Here is a 19,516-nt window from a genome sequence, read left to right as displayed (position 1 = left end):
TTAGTTTCTGTTAACTTCAAGACTAATTATTCTAGTATTCCACACAAAACTATATATATATATTAATGTAGTTAATCAATTTTTAACTATAAATCATTAGTTATCATTGCATTGTATAACCAAGAAACTATTGATTAGAATGTAAAAGTAGGCAACTTCATTTAGATAGTAAGATATGTTGCATACTTTCAAGGGAGTAAAAATTTCAATACAGTAATTATATATTATCAATGTTTGTAAATTACATAAATCTAATCATAAAATTAATATTTTTATAATAGGTATTTATGTGGAACTTAAACTTTGCTCATTTTGAGTTTTTGAAAAATTTTAAAAACAGTTTATCAATCCACACTATTGCCAAGCTTACCCTATTGGCCATGAACTGAATTATTTTGAATATGGACCAATTGTACATCAATAGTAACAATTTTAATAAGTTATCCAGTTTTACTAACTAATTTTAATAATATCTATGTCCGAATATTTTCATATTAATTCATATTAAATTTTTTCCAAACACTCAATAAGAATTTAAACCTGCTAGGTTCCTACATTTAACCATAGATGGACCACATCCTAGTTCCTACATTTAACCCACAATATTGATTGTATTATGCCGGTAAGACGTATTATATTGACGACTTAATTATTATTGTTCAGTGCAAAGTATTTTATATAAAAATGAGAAGGTTAGTGATAATGATTATATAAATAATAAACAACTTTAATTAATTTTAATAATGTTTATTTTAATTGTTGTAACTATAAGAGAACTTCAAACTACGACTTTATATATTAGGTTATAATAATATTAACTTACACACTAAATTTGTTTTAAACCGATTATGTGTCAAATTAAAATCATTTTCGAAATATAAGGTGGATATTCTTCAGAATGAATTTTTAGTAGCACTTTTACACTATAAAATGAAAATTTTATCATACGTTATAAACTTACCTGTTAACGTCGCAATATGAAAAAAAAAATCGATAATATACGATAATTTCTTACAAAATCAAGTATTCAATACAAAACACATTTTATTTCATCGATAATGATGATATTGATAGTGAAGTTTTGTTGCTAGTGGAATATATCTCTTAGCAACATTTTCGAACTCATCAATAAATAAAATTATTTTAAATGAGCCTATTCCAGTTCTCTACAATACATTCAGTGTTCGTGAATAACAACTTTTAAATTATTGGCAAGTAAAATATTTATTTTAATAGTTTGCTAAAATAATAGATTTTCAAATTCAGTTCAATTTATACAATCACAAGGCATTTAATATGATGATATTTTAGTAAAAATTGAACTAGATTATAAAAAATATACATGTAGACAAACTATGTATAATATAAGAAAACTTAACCTCACATAATCAAACGCGAGTGTCAAAATTCGTTTTAAAAAAATTATTTTGTTATTTCAATTAATTATTATAGTGATAGTACATCTAACGTCTACAATGCTTGACTTGAAAGTGAACAAATTCAGAGATTGAAAGTTGAAATGAGAAATGATATGATTAACAGATCTTAAGAAATGAGGTTTTCGCGCCAACGAAATATTTAATTCTAATTAAACGCTCTAGATATAGTCTACATATTAAATGAACATTTAAATCAATATAAATTATTTACATAATGTATAAATAAAGATTAAAATATTGTTTACAATTTTTTTCCAATATCAGACGTGGGCGTTTCTCAACTTTGTCGCTGTTGCCAGATTTACGTTATTCGTCAGCGTCCAGCTGATTCATTTCACGAGCAATAAGTTTTCATTTTATTTTGTCTATAATTTTATTAAATTACTGAGAATGTATGTGGGTTTATAGTGAAACTACATCTGACGTCTACAATGCTTGATTTAAAAGTAAACAAAATCAGAGATTGGAAGTTAAAATGAGAATGTATAAATGAAGATTAAAATATTGTTTACAATTTTTTTCCAATATCAGACGTGGGCGTTTCTCAACTTTGTCGCTGTTGCCAGATTTACGTTATTCGTCAGCGTCCAGCTGATTCATTTCACGAGCAATAAGTTTTCATTTTATTTTGTCTATAATTTTATTAAATTACTGAGAATGTATGTGGGTTTATAGTGAAACTACATCTGACGTCTACAATGCTTGATTTAAAAGTAAACAAAATCAGAGATTGGAAGTTAAAATGAGAATGTATAAATGAAGATTAAAATATTGTTTACAATTTTTTTCCAATATCAGACGTGGGCGTTTCTCAACTTTGTCGCTGTTGCCAGATTTACGTTATTCGTCAGCGTCCAGCTGATTCATTTCACGAGCAATAAGTTTTCATTTTATTTTGTCTATAATTTTATTAAAAACAAGAAGTAATAATTAGAATCGGTACTGAGAATGTATGTGGGTTTTCATCGTCTATATTTGACATGTTTACAATATACATATTACGTGATTTATAAGTAAATTGTGGTTCATAATTAAATTATGGGGCAATTTGTTTGTGTGTGTGTAAATTTTTTGTATTATATGATTGTCTTTTGCAAGGTTTGAGGTTAAGTTCAATTTGGCTTCATAAACAGGTAACTAATGTCATTATACATTCTATAAAAACTTTATTGTTTATATAAAAGCTTCAATTGAACGTTGAAAGTGATTATTGAGTATTTAAATTAATATTTTTCACGTATACAAGTGTAAATTTGTATAGTTCGTTATCAATGTTTTTCATTACGATTGTGCAATCTTGAAACGTACTGATTCGTATCGAGTATGAAACTTCCGATTAATGAAATTGTGATATTTCAAATAAATAATTAATAAATCAATCAAAATGCATAAATATTAGTTGCCCCACTTTTTTATTATATTTCGTTTCCATCCATATTTGTTTGATAATATGAATTTGGTTTCACTAGAAACCCGATCAACTTTTAAATTTGTCAACATTGTCGGTAACAGTTACTATTCACCATTATTATAATTCTTGTAATGACATTTTTGAGGTTAGAAAAGCAGTGACCTCCATTGACCTATATATTCTGACACGTAGTTTTCGGCACTGAACTTAGTATTTTTATTTTTAATTATGGGATTATTTTGTTCCGTACAATTAAATCTTGTCATAATAGAAATATTTCGTGTTAAAGGGCCTCACCCTTTACAAACTATTTCCTCCTACCTTGACGTTCCCATATACATGATAACATAATAACATGCCACTATTATTTTTCCGTATTAATATTTTTAGTATCTGAATCGCTACCGTGTTAGAAACAACTCGAATATTGTTCTGTTATTACTTATTGGTACGAAAATGAGTTACAGGTAAAAAAAATGTAACTATTAATAATTCGTATTAGAAGAAATAAAGGACATTTGGCAACAGCGTGATCAGTTCGATAGTTTTTGTGACATTAACATCTGCTGATTATTTGATCTCGAATCGGGCTATTTTATTACAAAAAAAATGATTACATCGTGAAAAATTTAATATTTAATTTTAATTAACGTGAAAACGTACATTTTAAATATATTATTACCAATTATTTCATAAAATGACGTGGTGGCTACCATCTTGATTCTGATGATGAGCAAACGCATGTCTTTGCTTGATTCGGCTTCAATTATTTTGACGTACGCACATCTGAATTAACTAACCAATTAAAACCTAATTATCCTTAATTTAATAATGATTTATGTAATAGAAAAGCATTTTATTATATAGAGAGATAAAATTACATTGTGGATGTTTATATATTAATACGTAGTATGTTATTTGAATCAAGCTAAGACATGCAAAACTGTAACAAGTTTATATGAATCATATGTAGATGGCGTAAATGTATTTTCCTAGTACCGATATAACGTAGATGTTTATTGTTTTAATAAATCTCTAATGTAAATCTTTGTTAATCAACAAAAAAGTATAAACTCGAATTGATTGCACTACTGTGGTGATTCATAAGTCACATTTTGTAAACACTGATAAAGATGTACTTAAACTAAACAAAAATGTTTCCATAGTTAGTAAGGATTGAACTAAAAGCTTCAGTATAATACAATTTAATGAAAATTGTTTATGTAGGTTAGTTTTTATTGATCTACGAGGGTGAATTGATAAATTAAAACCCTAAAATACTATGATGAAATGAGACATCACGTTGCAACCTTGTAGTACGTTGCAGTGCGCATACTCACTTTGACGTATTGCCAAATTGACGTTTCTGTGATTTATAAATTTGTTTGTGCTAATTTCAAAGGATCATTTCAAGTAAAGTATAAATTATTCAATATACTTAATAAAAATACATTTTGTTTGAAAAAATTAATTTCTACACAAAATAAACGAATTGGTTTTAAAAACTCGATATTTAAACAACATAACCTTAAAACGGGACAAAACTATTAATTCTCGTATACGTATTATAATGAATATTAAATTATTTCGTGTTTAAAAATTGGATTTTTATTAAATTGTAGAATGCAAAGGTCTCAAAGCACCACGTCTCGAAAAGAAACGGAAATGGCCGATCAAAGCACGAGAGACTTACAAGCGATGGGCGTTTCCGGCGATCCGGTTGAACGTCTCCGATTGTTGTGTTTATCCAGAGGCGCGACGGGTCTTTTAGGATTAGGAAGGTGTTTAATAATTTATTCAACAGTATCCAAAATATTTAACTGTTGCACAAACGTTTTAGATTATTGAGAAATATGGATGATGATGGTAGTAAAAGTTTGAACCGTGAAGAATTTTTGAAGGGGCTTAAAGACATGGGGTTGGATGTAACCGATTATGAGGCTGAGGAGATCTTTGAAAAATTTGACACTGACGGCAATGGAAATGTTAATATTGATGAGTTTTTGAACCATATCAGAGTTAGTAAATTCGATGTTTGCAGTGTTGTCAGATTTATTTATTTTTTATTCTGTGTTGAATGTTTAGCCGCCATTAAATGATGCTCGCAAGGGTATAATAGATGAGGCGTTCAAAAAAGTGGATAAAAATGGGGACGGTGTGATATCCATTGAAGATTTGAAAAATGTTTATAACGTCAAGGCGCACACTCTGTATATTTCCGGTGAGGAGAGCGAAGATAAAATTTTAACGAGATTTTTGGAAAATTTTGAGAAGGGTGCAACTAAAGATGGGCAGGTAAAATCTCTACTTCGGCATCGTTGAATTGTCTCTATAATTTTTTTTCTGTCGATAGGTCACTCATGAGGAGTTTTTAAACTATTACGCCGGAATAAGTGCGTCAATTGACAACGATTGTTACTTCAATTTAGTCATGAGACAAGCCTATAAATTGTAATTGTCTAATAAAACGCTTCGAAAATACATTCCTTCGATTAAATAATAAAAACTGTTAGAAATGTCACATTTTAATCAAATATGAAATACTGAAACTTGCTTTTATTGATAAATAAACAATATATATATGTATTAATTGTGCAAATATTTTATTTAAAACCCTATAAAATGTATATAATGATACGCCACTGGTAAACCGGAACCACTATCCGCCATATTGTATTGGATCAGTTCAATAAGCGCAATACTACAGTTTGCTTTTAATGTTTACGTTCCTTTCGCCATTAAAAAACAGATGTCGCTTCGGTCGACGTCATAAATCATTGATTTTAAAAAGTAGTGATTTATACTATAAATCAACCAAATAGTTATACAAAATAAATAAAAACAGCAATTTTATTATACTGGAACTCTAAAAATGATTTCAGTCTTCCTATACATTTATAAACTGTTAGATTTAGCACAATACGAAAATATTATTTTTTCACTTTAAAAGATGTTATATAAGAAGATATTGTAGATTTAAGGTCCACTTGCCTCGATTCTCTACATTATTTTATTGATTTTAAATAAACTGTAAACGTATTTATTCTTATTTTAACAAATAAAAATAACATCCAATACTTCCCTCCAAATCTTGACAAATGACAAGTGAAGTCTATTATCTTCTTTTTTAATTCTTAGTTGTCCTCAATTTTTTAGATCCAATGAGAAATTAATTGTAATATATTGGTCATTTTGAAAATAAGATATTAGAAACAATTTAATTGTGAATTATTTATGGTATCAAAACATGAACGATGAAGAAATGACTCGGGTGAATGAAAGTAGGGATCTTAAAATAATAACATGTTTACATTGTTGCCACATTCAAATTTTTTTCCGGTCATGATTACATATTTGTTCTACCACTTGACATCACGACGCAATATTCGATATTCATTGATAATTAATTTTAAGTAATTAGTTATAAAATGTAAATTGAAACAACAAACACAAAACTACAAATTCTAAGTTGACTATGACAACAATAAATCTGTCAACATCGATTCTGTACACTTAAATGATACGCTACTGGTGGATTGAAAACCTTATCCGCCATATTGCTACTTTACAGCTCAACTAGCGCCCCATCTATGTGCAAAGTACACAAACTTTTAATAATCTACTGTTATACCCTTCCCAAACAATTGAGAGGCGTTTCGAGTCGATTTTAGTTTAACAGTGTTTTCCAAAAAGTCACAGCTTTTTTTGGCTGTTGTGATTTTCGAAATAAACTAAAGAAATATGCTCGATTTTTTGTTTTTCTTTTTTCTTCAGAAGATAGTTGGGTTATGTGCGATCACGTACGAGGGCGCCACTATTTATTGACACAGGACCGTAATTGAAAGAAATAACGTATTCCAACAAATATTAAATTAACAATGCAATCAAATAAGTTATGAAGATGAAACTAATTTAAAAAAATTCAAGTTGGTTTAGTTAGTTTATAGTTATGTTGTATAAAGGTGGAAAAATACATTCGACAATAAAACAACAATTATATAAAACAAATTTATTGGTAAAATATGCATATATGATAACATAAAAATAAATTTCATTTCGAATTGCACATACAAAAACATTTTGATTATAAACTCGAAAATTCATACTGTAGCGGTATAAAAATTAAAAATACGACAACTAAATAAGTAATGGCAAGAAGATTTTTGTAAAATCAAAAGTGATCTTTATTTTTTTATTAAATTACTGCACATTTTGGTATTTGGAATTGAATAATTTTGTATTATAGCGAAAATAGATACCAGGTTCACAGATATGACAACAGTGCAAATTATTAATATCAAACCGAGACTTTTAATGTTGACATTTTAATAACGAGATTTGTAATACAATGTTGCCAAACGTTATAATTTTTAAGCAGATATACTTCTATAGTGTAGTGAATATTTAGTTGATGATAAAATAATTTGTTTTTCATGAGATTTAATCAGTTTGTTTCAATAATTTGATAAATTATACCCTTTACTCCGTTTTAGGTTAAGTTAAGTTTGATTTGGAGCCATTTTGATTAGATTTTTATATATTTAAAGTATTTTAATTCAAATTTTTCTATTAATTATCCACGTTAAGTTCAAAATGCAACAGTTTGTATCTAAATCAATTCTTTTTTCCTTGCATTTTTCAATAATTTTGGAAAAATAAGCATCTACATTTTGAAAGTTATATAACGAACCTTCAATAACGAAAACCCCTGTATAACATTGCACTGGGTACGATTTTGAGTGAAATTCGAACATTTTTTGAGCAAATCAAGTAGATACTTTGAAATTGACACGATTTTTCTTACATTTTGAAAAAAAAACTTGTACTATTATCATAAATAACAATTACATATGACAACAATGCGTTTATTAGAATATAAAAGGAGCATTTCGATTCTGCTATCCTGATAATGAGATTTCTTGTATACAATGTTGCCAAACGTTCTAATTTTTAATCAGAAATACAAATCAATTAGAAGACAAAATAATTTGTTGTTTTTTATGATTGAACCTTCAATAATTTGATAAATGATGCCCTATACCATATTTTAGGTGAGGTTAAGTTAGACATGAAGTCATTTTAGTAAGATTTCTATTGATTTAAGACGTTTTTATTCACTTTTGTTTCATTTGTACCAATTCCATTCCAATAAGGTCAAAATACCGCGATTTGTACCCAGTGCGTCTAATTAATTTCTTTTTTTTCTACATTTCACCCAATTTGAACATTTACCAAATAATTTTATAAAAAAAACAACATTTTGAAAGTACAACAAATCTCGATTAACTGAAGACATTTTCAACAAAACTTGTACTAGTATCAAAAATTATAATTACATATGACAACAATGCATTTATTAATATCGAAGCCAGAATTTCAATTCTGCTATCCTGATAATGAGATTTCTTGTAGACAATGTTGCCAAACGTTTTAATTTTTAATTAGAAATACAAATAATTCAAAAAACAAAATAATTTGTTTTTATAAGGTTAGTTCAAGTTACAAATGAGGACATTTTGGTTAAATTTTCGTTAATTTGAAGCACTGAAAGCCCTGTACGAAATTTATCATAATTATCCAGTCATTTCGGTATACGAGTATTACAGTTTCCATGTAAAACAACAATATCATGTTCGCATTTAAAATAATTGGAAAAAATGTTGACATAACCGTGGTCTCTCCACCAAGTGCAGAGTTGCCTGTTGAAACCGCAATTGAGCGTTTGTATCAGATGAGGATATTCATAACCAACTAAAGTATAAAAATCTTGATCACCCAGATGACCGCGGAATCTAAAATAACATAAAATTTGCAAACAACTGACTAAACCCCAATTCAAATCATACCTATATTTAGAAGTCATAGCTTGCACGCTCGCATTCGAAATAATTTTAGAAAATTCTAGAGATTTCCTTTGCGCTGCAAGATTAATAAGTACGACACCGGAGTTATATCCCTGAAAACCCCTCGGATGGACATCGTTCGATATGTTATTATCACGATAATAATCACCGAAAGTCGTGTTATGCTTTGCTTTATACATATGCAAAACATGTAGATATACAGGAGTCAATTCGGGGGCTAAACCGAATAGAGCAGTAGATTTAAAGCTTAAACAAAACACAAAATTAGAGAAAAAAAACAAAAGAAAAAATTTACCTATAACTCACTTATCAAACTCGTTAAATAATAAAGATATGTCTTTTTTAAAAAATAAATCACAATCGAGTAAAATTGCGTATTGTTGGCTTAAAGGAGCGATTCTATACAATCCTAACGATATATAAAACAATGCATCACTATAATAAGTACCTAAAATAACAAATTACTAATAACCACCTAAGGAAATATGATTAATAAATAATCTTACCTGGTTTCGAACTAAAATGCGGCGTCATAACTTTTACGATATCTTGTATTCTATTGGCACTTTCTTCGATATCATAAAAAGAATAAACTAATGTTTTATTACCGTAAAGTACATCAGCGATTTGATTTTCTGCAATAACTTGAGACACTTCATCAACTATTATATTAAATTTTAAAGGCACTGAACTAACATTTAATAAATTATGTATCAAATCACGAAATTTGTAACTGAGAGTTGAAACATTCGTAACTTTCGTAAATATGATCCAAATATTATATTCCTTGGATTTTTTATAAATTGAAGGTAGAAATTTAACATTACCCACATCTTTCTTTATATTTCTTCTTAAATGTCTTCTTTGTTCTAGAGTAGTTTGAGTTAAAACTGCATAGTAAAAAAGAAAAAATAAACTTATCACTATGCATATGTTTAGGAATGTATTTGTTCTGATTTTCCACATTACTGCTCATTTTTTTTAATTTTACGATAACTTATATACACGAAAACTTGTAAGTCGCATCGTAAAAATAATGAAAACAGCAAACTTGCAACTTGTAAATAGACAAACAAGGTTATTCAAAAATGACAACCTGTTTTGCTATTGTCGTTTAACAATTGCCAGATTGTCCGAGCAACTTCCTTTGTGATACAAAGAAAACACTTTAATTAAAGATATTGGAGATTTTACATTTGTTATTTCTATTACTTTCTAATTAATCGATTCAAGATCAATAAGTATATCCAAAAATAATCATTTTTCAACTAATATTTAATAACTAGAGATACAGTTGCACATTGTAATTTTTGAAGATACATTATTTATTGTACATTCTGGCATCGTCGTATAAATTGATCTATGCAACTCTTTTAACACCATGTGAAATAATGGTTGCCTACATGTAGAAATTTTACTATTTATTTTTTTTTTAATATTTATATATTTAAATAAAAAATAACAGACAAACACTAGAAGTATATCTTACTCACTATAAGAAATAAGAGGATCTAAAAATAAGCTTGAATATACATATTTTGAGGCTTATTTCTTTATATAGAAAATATACGTATTGAAAGAGAAAATAATGAAAATTAAAGTTTATTTTCCTTAGACTCACTATTTCTAGGAGAACAATTCAATCAACCTGTTAATGTATAATATGTTAATTTATATCGAGTGAAGACATAAAATAGCCTGCTTTCAAGATGGTATGAGAAACTCCAAATAAAAATGTCAAAAATTCATTTGTTGCCAATATGTGTATTTACAATATGTCGAGCCAAATAATTAAAAAAGACACATCTTCAACTTTGATACTTTCTATTTAGAAGAGCAACTGGAAGTGAAGGGGAAATTAACATCAGATTTTATAAATATAGGTAGTAATCGATTGCAGAATCTAGTGGTTTGAATCGAGTCAGTGATAAAGCACACATCCCTCTAAAAAAAATGCGGATTTGTTTTGTGTAAGTTTTTATAAATATATTTTAATCACTATTGTTGTGCGTATGTTTGGGTAATAACGCAGATGGCGGGTTTCACTTTCGATTTATCCAGTGCCGGATTCAGGCACATTCGTATATATTTTCTCGTTATTCAATTTCAAAAATATTTTTACCTGTAATATACAGGGTGCTCTGATAATAAATCAAACTAATTCCAATCATAATTTCTAGTTTTTTTCAAATTATTTTTATCTAATCATTAATTTTAACCAGCCAAGATTTATTGTCGCGACAATTGTATCTGTTATTGATTCTTATTATCAAAATAAAGCAAAAACTTCATTTTAGCTTAAATAAAAATTTTGAAAGGCTTTTCATTACATCAATATAAATAAAAACGTCATCAAATGAACTGAACTTAATATTTATACACATGTAATCAGCAATTAAATAGACAAAATATAGATAATTATATATGAAGCGACTGTTATATAATAATAATGCCAATTATTCGATTTTATTGTCTGAGATGTAATACAGAAAGTATTTCACATTCAAATGCAAACTGTATTTTTAATAATACATTTTGATATATTAAAGAAACAGAATTGTGTGATTTCGATCTTTTAGTGTGTATAAAATGTTGCATAACAACATGGGTTCTAGGATGAATCATATGCTGAGTATTTAAAATAACCTATAGTTAGTATACAGTACTCAATTTTGTGTTTTATTCCTTGATAATAAAAGAAATTGAGGTTATTCGAACTTAATTATATCATATCATTGTCCGCATTCCAAGAATTTTTTAAAGCTCCGCAATATTAATTCAATTGGCGAAGGTCACTGACGCCAATCGACATTGTGCTTCAATACCGAGAGTGGTAGAATTTCAATATTTTCAATTAATTATTTAGATATATTTCGAAAAAATGAATCGATTGATAACTAATATTCCTATAAAATAATTCTATAATCATGAGAAATTATCATCAAAAATATGAAATAAAATCATTTTCACGATTAGCTTTAAAAAGTTATTTTTAAACTGACAGAAGTGGAAATACCCATCTCTATACATCTCCGAGTATTTTACAGTTTTCTATGATACAGGAGATTAATTAGGTTTTATGTTAGAAGATGGCGTGGTTAATATAAACAAAATTATGGAACGATCGAAATTTAGTTCTTACTAATTAAATGAAATTATCAAAATATTTTTATTTCTCTTCAATATTTCACTACAATGGTGAAAGTAGGATGTTGTAGTTGAAGAACAATAATTACACAATGCTTAATCTAACCTTCAACTTTGTACTAACGATGTAATTCTGATCTACGATTTATAAAATAGGTATTTTACTGCATGAATTAAATATAAATGTTTGAAATCAAATTTGCATCTTCAATAACAAAAAGAAGTGACTGTGAGATTATACATCTCGACAATTATAGTTTTTACCTCGGGCTAAATAAATTCTTTTAGTTGCGTAATTGTTATGTGAAATCGAAATTCATATATTATACTTACCAATCCTATAGAAATTTATTAAATTTTAAACCAATGCTAAAGGTAAATTTACGTCTCAAAGTTTAAGGTTTTATATAAAAACAATAATAAATGTTTAGATATTCATTTAGTTTCATCCCTTGGTAAGATAAATGCAATTACATAGTAGCTCCATCTATATTCAATATACTGTATTATAAAAACTTCTCACGATTTTAAAAATGCTGAAGAGTTTGTATTTATATATTTTGAAATTGGTTTTGATATTAGAATGTCATCGAGAGAGTTAAATAATACCAGTTATAACATAACTTGTCCATATTATTATTAAACTCAAATATTGACCATAAACCGTTATTCTAAATTGTAAGCAAAAGTTACCATCTCTAATAATCTCTCTGGAACCAGATTTTTACAGTTTCCTGCTGTACAGTAGTTTGGTTGATATTGTAGATTTGTAGTTTAAAGTGGAGATGGCGCGATTAACATTTTTTATTTTATTGTAATTAGAATATGTCAGTCTTTTTTTCCAGTTTTGGCAATATCCATCAAAACAAAGAAGAAAATTACGATTTTTACCTGAATATTTTGTTTTCGTAAAACCGTTAATTTCAAACTTTTGGTGAATATCCCCATCTCTAAAAAATCACACATGACCAGATATTTTACAGCTATATAATACAATAATTGACATTTTGGGTTTGTAGTTAAAATTGAAGATGGCGTGATTAACTATTTATTTCAATATGTCTTCTTATCAAGATTCTGTACGCTGTTTAGAATTTTATTTTGTTGAATAATTACTATGATAGGCGATATTTGATCAATTAATACTGGCAATATCTACCAAAACAGGGGAAACGAAAATTATGATTTTGAGTAAGTTTTTTTAAACCGTTATATTTAACTGTATATAAAAAGTCCCATCTCTATATAATCTCCCTAGTATCCGATATTTTACAGTAGAATATTTGACATTTTGAGTTTATCGTTGTAAAGAAAGATGGCGAGATTAACATTTTATTTATTTCGATGTAATTTAAATATTTCTATATTATTTAGATTCTTTATCTTTATTAGAAACACACCTTCTTTTGTCTATTAACAGTATCGTTGATATTCTTACCGAAATTGATGATGCCATTTCCTGTTGTTAATATTATTTCTCCATACCCTTTTAAATAGTTTCTATTTTCCCAATATTTTACCAAATATGAAAGTGTTTAAATCTATTAAATTTAGGTCAACCATTTTGCAAAGAAACTAATATGTCATTTACTTATAATCAGTATCATGTTTATGGTCATAACTATTGTGATTCGCAAAATTCTAACTTAACCAATTAATAAATCTCTTTATAAATCGACAAGTTCACCTTGCTTTCTTCTAATTTGTAAATTAATTTCCTAGTACAAGATTTGTAGGTCGTAAATTAGAATAACGTTTTTCCAAGAAGTAATAAACGCAATTTCCAAATGAAAATCGTTCATCTTTTTTTATCGAATTAATTAGTTGAGACAGAGATAGGCGACGATCAGCTGATGCGCAATATGGGCGGGAATGACACAGGTTTGTGTAGTCGTGTAATTTATTTATATAAGTTTTTTTAAGAATAATAGAGATATACATAAAAGGAATTCGATGAAATCCTTCAATTATTATCATTCGCTCTTATTACAAATAGGTGTGTTCTCCATTTATGCTCGGTTTTGCCCGTGGTTGTGTAAAATATCCGAACCCGATCTTGAATTCAGTGCCAGCGTGACCTTGTAATAATAAAATGTTCCGTAGTTTTTATTATTTTTTTACTTTCAATTTATTATTAAAATCAACAAATAACATTACATAAATAACCAAAATTTTTGTTTTATTTAGTAACTTCGTTATAAAAATCACATTCCGCAACTATTGACGTATTGAACAGGCCCGGATTAAGAATTTATTAAATTGTGTTTTCCAGACAATGTTTTTACTAAATTTAATTTTACGACGGCCCTGTCGTAAATATTCAAATGAACTTGAATAGTTATAAATTAACATGAATGACTTTCCCCCGTCTTGCAGAAGTCGCGTGTCCAAATGGCGCCAGGCCTATGCGAATCGACTCAACACTAGAAAGTTACGATACGTATATAAAACATCAACCCACGTAGATGCATATTTTTAATTACGTTTTGGGTGCAGGTTCTTATTCACACAACGTATAAAAAATATCCAAAAACGTTTTTAGAATACGAAAAAGAAATAAATTTCTTCTGTATTAAAATTTCAAAAGAAGAAATCGTTGTATGTCAATCAGAATTTCATAGAATTTCCTACCCTACGTAACCATCGAATTCAACTTTACGTCATAATCATAAAATAAAAGAACACACGTATGTGAATGTTAATGATAATCGTTTTGAGAATTATTCGATGGTAAAAAATGTCATTTTTATATTGACACCTGTCAGAAATGTCACAATTATGTACAAAATAATAAACATTTTATTCCACCTCTTTTGAATTGTGAATCCGTAATTAAATATTCAAGATAACGTTTTTTTATTATTTAAAAAGGTACGTGTTTATACAGTGAGTAGAAATTAATTTTTTTTTCATATATTTTGCAAGAAATAATATATTGTTATCGTGTACCAATGAAATCACCTTCACCTTTTAAGTGTCTCTACAAGACTTACCTTCCACGATTTAATTTGTTTATTGTAATAGCTGGGAGATTGTCTTCTAAAATGTCATCGTACTACGCAAATTATCACAAGGTACTGTTTTCGTAAAATAATGAAAACGTGTACAATGTCTTAGTTGTATAATATACAACTTTAGACAACTCGAAAAGTCGTAAAACTATAGCAAACGGTAAATATTAACAAAAATCTTAATTTATAAAGTTTCTATGGAAAATAAAACTAGAAAAACTTCAGAAATTTTATTTATTGTATAACTTTATTCTTATTATTTCTTGACAATTCACATAATTGGTTAATGACATCCCTCTTTATTTTTGGATCGCCTAGATATATTTGTGTGTATATTGTTTTGTTGTTATTCTTGTCTTTTATTCAGGTTATGTATTGGGCTAGCCACATTCGCTACTCTATGTTCAGCACGACCAGCCGAAAATGACGCTGATTATGACGAAGAACCAGCACCACCCCCAAAGAAACCTTCAAGGCCTCTTACGAGCAGAAGAAATCCGTTAAACTCGAGGAGTAATGCTAAACCTGCTTCTAGTACTACTACAACCACAGTTGCGCCAGAAGTGAGTCTTCGATTATCCGTATTCAAAGTTCTTTTCAGTTTTTATTGATTTAATTCAATTTTTTTTGAAAGGAAGAAGAAATAGTTGACGAAGGCGATTACGACGAAGAACCACCAGCAGAACAAGAAGCAAGTTCGACGACGGAAGCACCGAAAAAGAATTTTCTTAAAACAGGAGTGGTGAGACCGTTCAGGAGCAACGACGAACTTCTGGCAGCTTTAAAAAAAAGAAGGGAACAAGCAGCAACTAGTAAGATTCGATTAATTTAATTCGATTTAATGCTGAAATTGTATTCTTTTGACAGATAAAGTACATAAGCCAATACAATCAGAAGACCAAAGCGCACCTGCGGTAGCAGCCGTGGAACCAGAAGCTCCGAAAAAGAGTACGGCAGCTTCTTCTGGGCGAAGGAATAGGTTTAACTCGAAAGAAAAGATACAGGAAAGTGGAGCTGAGGAAGCTGCACCTGTTAAATCAGGTCGAAGATTTGGTGGGAGAAGTTAGATAACTGTTTTTTTTTTAAATAAATATAATGAGATTTAACAGATGATTTATTTACATAAACCTTTTAGCTTGGTTGTTATGACCCTAAATATCTCAATGGGAGTCAAATTGTACATCATATAATACTAAATATCTCAGAAAATATCGATTATAGAAAAAAAAGTTTAAAGTAAGAAATGAAGCTCGTAAAAAGCTCTGCAAAAGAGATTATAAACATTTTTTACATAAACCTTTTCGTTTGGTTGTTATGACCCTAAATATCTCGATAGGAGACAAATTGTATATCATATAATACTAAATATCTCAGAAAATACCGATTTTTGAAAAAAAAGTTTCAAATAAAAAATGAAGCTCATAAAAAGCTTTACAATAAAGGTCGAATATATTTTTTACCTAAACCTATTCGTTTGGTTGTTATGACCCCAAATAACTCGACAGAAGTCAAAATGACTATATATACATAATCTAACTCAATCTTCCCCAAGTGGATAAACGAGCATAAGTTACCCCCTGTAATCGGCGTGCTACACTTATTTGTAACCACTGTGTTCAAAGTAAAACATTTTTGATCTACTAAGCAAAAAATAAAGAAAATAAGCATAAGAAATGCTTCAAAACAATTAAAGGACACCGCCAATGATATTTACTTTTTTCCTCACCCTGTATATAGTTATTCGTCGATACTTCTACTCGAAACAGATTGAAAACTTAACTATATTCCTCAACTTATAACGCAAAATAAATAATCATTCGTTCACTAAATATTAATATACAGTATGTTCATTTCTGAAGGATAAAAATAGTCGTATCTCTTTAAATGTCCTGTATAAGTTGATAAAACTATTTATTCTAATATCGACCATTTTAAGAAAATTCTAGCTTTTATGAAATATACAGGGTATTGCTTTTAAAACAATGTATGTTTGTTTTGTAACGCAGATATAAACAGCCCTGTAGATATCCAAATGTGAAGTATATCGTTGTCTACAACTTTGATTAATAACTTAAATCAAGCTAAAAACTTACCCTGAATATACAAATAAACTGGAACTAGCATCAAAACTTGTAGCAGTTATCATTAATTCTAACATTTGGTGTTATTTGTATTTTATAGTTATTCAGTAACAAATTCAAAAATGGCCGTGTCTTATAAGGATCTTTCACAAATTTCGAAATACTCGTCAAGGACTTTTCCACATGGAAGAATCCTTGCTCGTTATCGTGTTTAAATAACCACCTAGACTACAAAACAAAACCTATTTGTGCTGTGTACTGAACAAAAATTAGTTATCCGTAGTTGTTAATATTTTGTATATAAATTTTTTTTTGTATGTATTGTTGGTTGCATAATATTGACTCAGTTGTAATTAGTGCTGACACCTTCAATTAAACGAGAAAACTAAGTTTACTAAATATAAAGAAATCTTTTGTTAACGAGTATGAAAAACAGTTTTAAAGAAAAAAGTATTAAATGAATAGACTTTTAGTTCAATAATTAGCACTCAAAATTCAATTATTATCCAAAATTATCGTTATACTATACTTGTTATAAAAAATATTTAAACTTGAAAACAATAAATATTTTTTTATAATTGTGTTTTAATTTATTGATATTTTTTAAATCAGTATCAACTGAATCGTTTATTTTTTACAAAAACATATACATAAACTGTAAGAATAAATATTTACTGTACTATAGAATTTACTTTCTATAATTTACATGTGTAAGATTACCTTCACTTTCGTTAGCTACTGCTAAAGTTAAATATACGGACGCTAATAACATTTTGCATACAAAGATCTACCCATCCATGTACGTTAAGAAAAAATCAGTTTTGCAATATAAAATCTGGTTACGAAATAAATGTAATTATTATAAATATATTTACGATATTTTGTGAAGCAGTGTAATTTTCAATAGACGGGATTATACACAAATTATTTCAAGGTCAAATCCACTTTTATGGATTCTGCGCATAAGATTAGTCATCCCACTACAAATCTGTGAAAATGTTCGTTCTGAGCATTATAAACGATATAAAAGAAGAAATGTGTCAGCTGAGTCATTGCACTTTTTAAATATATACTGGGTACTTTAACTTTCCAAAACAAATTAGAAAAGATGTTAAATGATGAGTTTTTTAGGGTAATTTGTTTCATATAAAGATAATATTTATAAATTAGTAATACATTTGTTAATAAACAAAAACGGACATTTAAATTTTCTTCGTTGTTGATTATAACCTTTTTTCATTGTTTTTTCTTCTTTCTTCTTTATTAAAAAACAGAACAAAAACAATTTTTTTTCTCACGAGTATATAAATGACAGTTCTCTTTCTATCTTGGTATTTAGAATGAAACAACAATATCTGTATGCAGTACATGAAAGGTTTACTAATAATGTCGCTTTCAATTTGAGGATAATGATAAAAATAACCTATTAAAGGAAAGTAAACAAGACGTCCTTGATTGAAAGACAGATCGTATTATCCGACACAAAAAGATACCGAGATAAGCGTTTATACTACGTGTAAAACATCGATAGTTTTTATTTTTTGAATTTACTTATTTTTATCTTTCGTAGTCATTTATACAGTGAGATTATAAAATAACGAAATTAATTTGTGAAACTACATTGTTTAAATAGGTTTTTAAGGTTATAAAAACAAAAATAATTGTCAAAGAATATATAGTAGACAGGGCCGGCTTAAGATTTATAAGGCCCGGGGCTAAAATAAGGAATTCGGAAACTGGAATACGTTAGATTTGTGGTATCGACACGTCAAAAAATACAGAATGTTTTCCAAATAAGGGGTCCTCAATTCGAAAATGGATTTCGACACATTGTACCAAATTCAATTGACTTAAACGAGATCAAAATATTCTGTAGTGTTTCACAGCATTCAGTTTGTGTTTAATTTGAAATAAATGTTCATCAAAACAAAAAATGGTTTTTACTTTCTGCTAAACAATGTGCATACCTGCTTTGGGACTTTTTATTTGACCATAGAGAATTTATAGTAGAATACCTTGAAAGTTTAATGCCTTAAACTTGATAATACGACTCATTAGTCCAGTCAAATTAGACTATTTCGTAAATTCAAAAGATAATTAATTAGTAACTGAAATTTTTAGTTTTCCCTGCAACTAATCCGTGATTGGAAGTGATTCTTTTTTTAATTCGAAGTAGCAATAAAAAAGAAAAAGATTTTTTGTTGTAATTCTGAAGTATATCTTGTAAAGAACAACTGGAAAAATGACAAATGGCATCAGCGACTTGAACCTGGGACCTCCCAAACGCGAGCCTCGTACTCTACACAACGACGACCTTAATAATACGTTTTTTACGCACTACCGCTTAAAGTATATAGGCACTAGTGCGTAAAGTACAATTTTACGCACTTGAAACTGTGTCTAAAGTATGTGTATACAACAAAAGCTCTGAGAAACGCGAGGAGTTGAAACTTTATCCTAATTCAGGATAATGTTTGTCCAGATATTCCAGGTTGCGTCCTGAACCCATAAAAAAATTTTTGGAAAGCTTCATTATAGGAAAATCTTTAATTTTAAAGCCATT

The 19,516-nt window shown here is 28.3% G+C and overlaps 3 protein-coding genes across 8 annotated transcripts; 2 read left to right on the top strand and 1 right to left on the bottom strand.

The window, feature by feature from the left end:
- Positions 1–584: 584 nt before the first annotated feature.
- LOC130448665 (calcyphosin-like protein) lies at positions 585–5,444 on the top strand. Of its 5 annotated transcripts, none has more exons than XM_056786126.1 (5): positions 585–692; positions 4,473–4,631; positions 4,691–4,868; positions 4,936–5,145; positions 5,204–5,444. In XM_056786126.1, the coding sequence occupies exons 1-5, from the start codon at positions 685–687 to the stop codon at positions 5,303–5,305; spliced, it is 657 nt and encodes a 218-aa protein (XP_056642104.1). In that variant the 5' UTR covers positions 585–684; the 3' UTR covers positions 5,306–5,444. The 5 variants fall into 5 exon arrangements, with proteins under 5 accessions (XP_056642104.1, XP_056642105.1, XP_056642106.1 ...); XM_056786127.1 differs by lacking the exon at positions 585–692 and adding an exon at positions 1,081–1,211 and having other exon boundaries at positions 5,204–5,428; XM_056786128.1 differs by lacking the exon at positions 585–692 and adding an exon at positions 2,424–2,572 and having other exon boundaries at positions 5,204–5,428.
- Positions 5,445–6,844: 1,400 nt separating this feature from the next.
- LOC130448862 (xyloside xylosyltransferase 1) lies at positions 6,845–9,811 on the bottom strand. 2 transcript variants are annotated; one of them, XM_056786412.1, is made up of 4 exons: positions 9,221–9,811; positions 9,021–9,162; positions 8,697–8,960; positions 6,845–8,642 (listed from the first exon to the last, which is right to left on the bottom strand). In XM_056786412.1, exons 1-4 carry the CDS (start codon positions 9,678–9,680, stop codon positions 8,432–8,434), a joined length of 1,077 nt encoding a protein of 358 aa, XP_056642390.1. In that variant the 5' UTR covers positions 9,681–9,811; the 3' UTR covers positions 6,845–8,431. The 2 variants fall into 2 exon arrangements, with proteins under 2 accessions (XP_056642390.1, XP_056642389.1); XM_056786411.1 differs by having other exon boundaries at positions 6,845–8,960; positions 9,221–9,787.
- An 823-nt stretch (positions 9,812–10,634) lies between these two features.
- On the top strand, positions 10,635–16,633 carry LOC130448734 (uncharacterized). The gene is made up of 4 exons (XM_056786230.1): positions 10,635–10,684; positions 15,240–15,435; positions 15,507–15,684; positions 15,740–16,633. The coding sequence occupies exons 1-4, from the start codon at positions 10,668–10,670 to the stop codon at positions 15,937–15,939; spliced, it is 591 nt and encodes a 196-aa protein (XP_056642208.1). The 5' UTR covers positions 10,635–10,667; the 3' UTR covers positions 15,940–16,633.
- Positions 16,634–19,516: the final 2,883 nt, after the last annotated feature.

The sequence above is a fragment of the Diorhabda sublineata genome, chromosome 9 (genome assembly GCF_026230105.1).
Source record: "Diorhabda sublineata isolate icDioSubl1.1 chromosome 9, icDioSubl1.1, whole genome shotgun sequence".
NCBI classification, from domain to species: domain Eukaryota; kingdom Metazoa; phylum Arthropoda; class Insecta; order Coleoptera; family Chrysomelidae; genus Diorhabda; species Diorhabda sublineata.
Note: the sequence above shows the minus strand (reverse complement) of the source record. Positions and strands in the feature narration are given on the sequence as shown.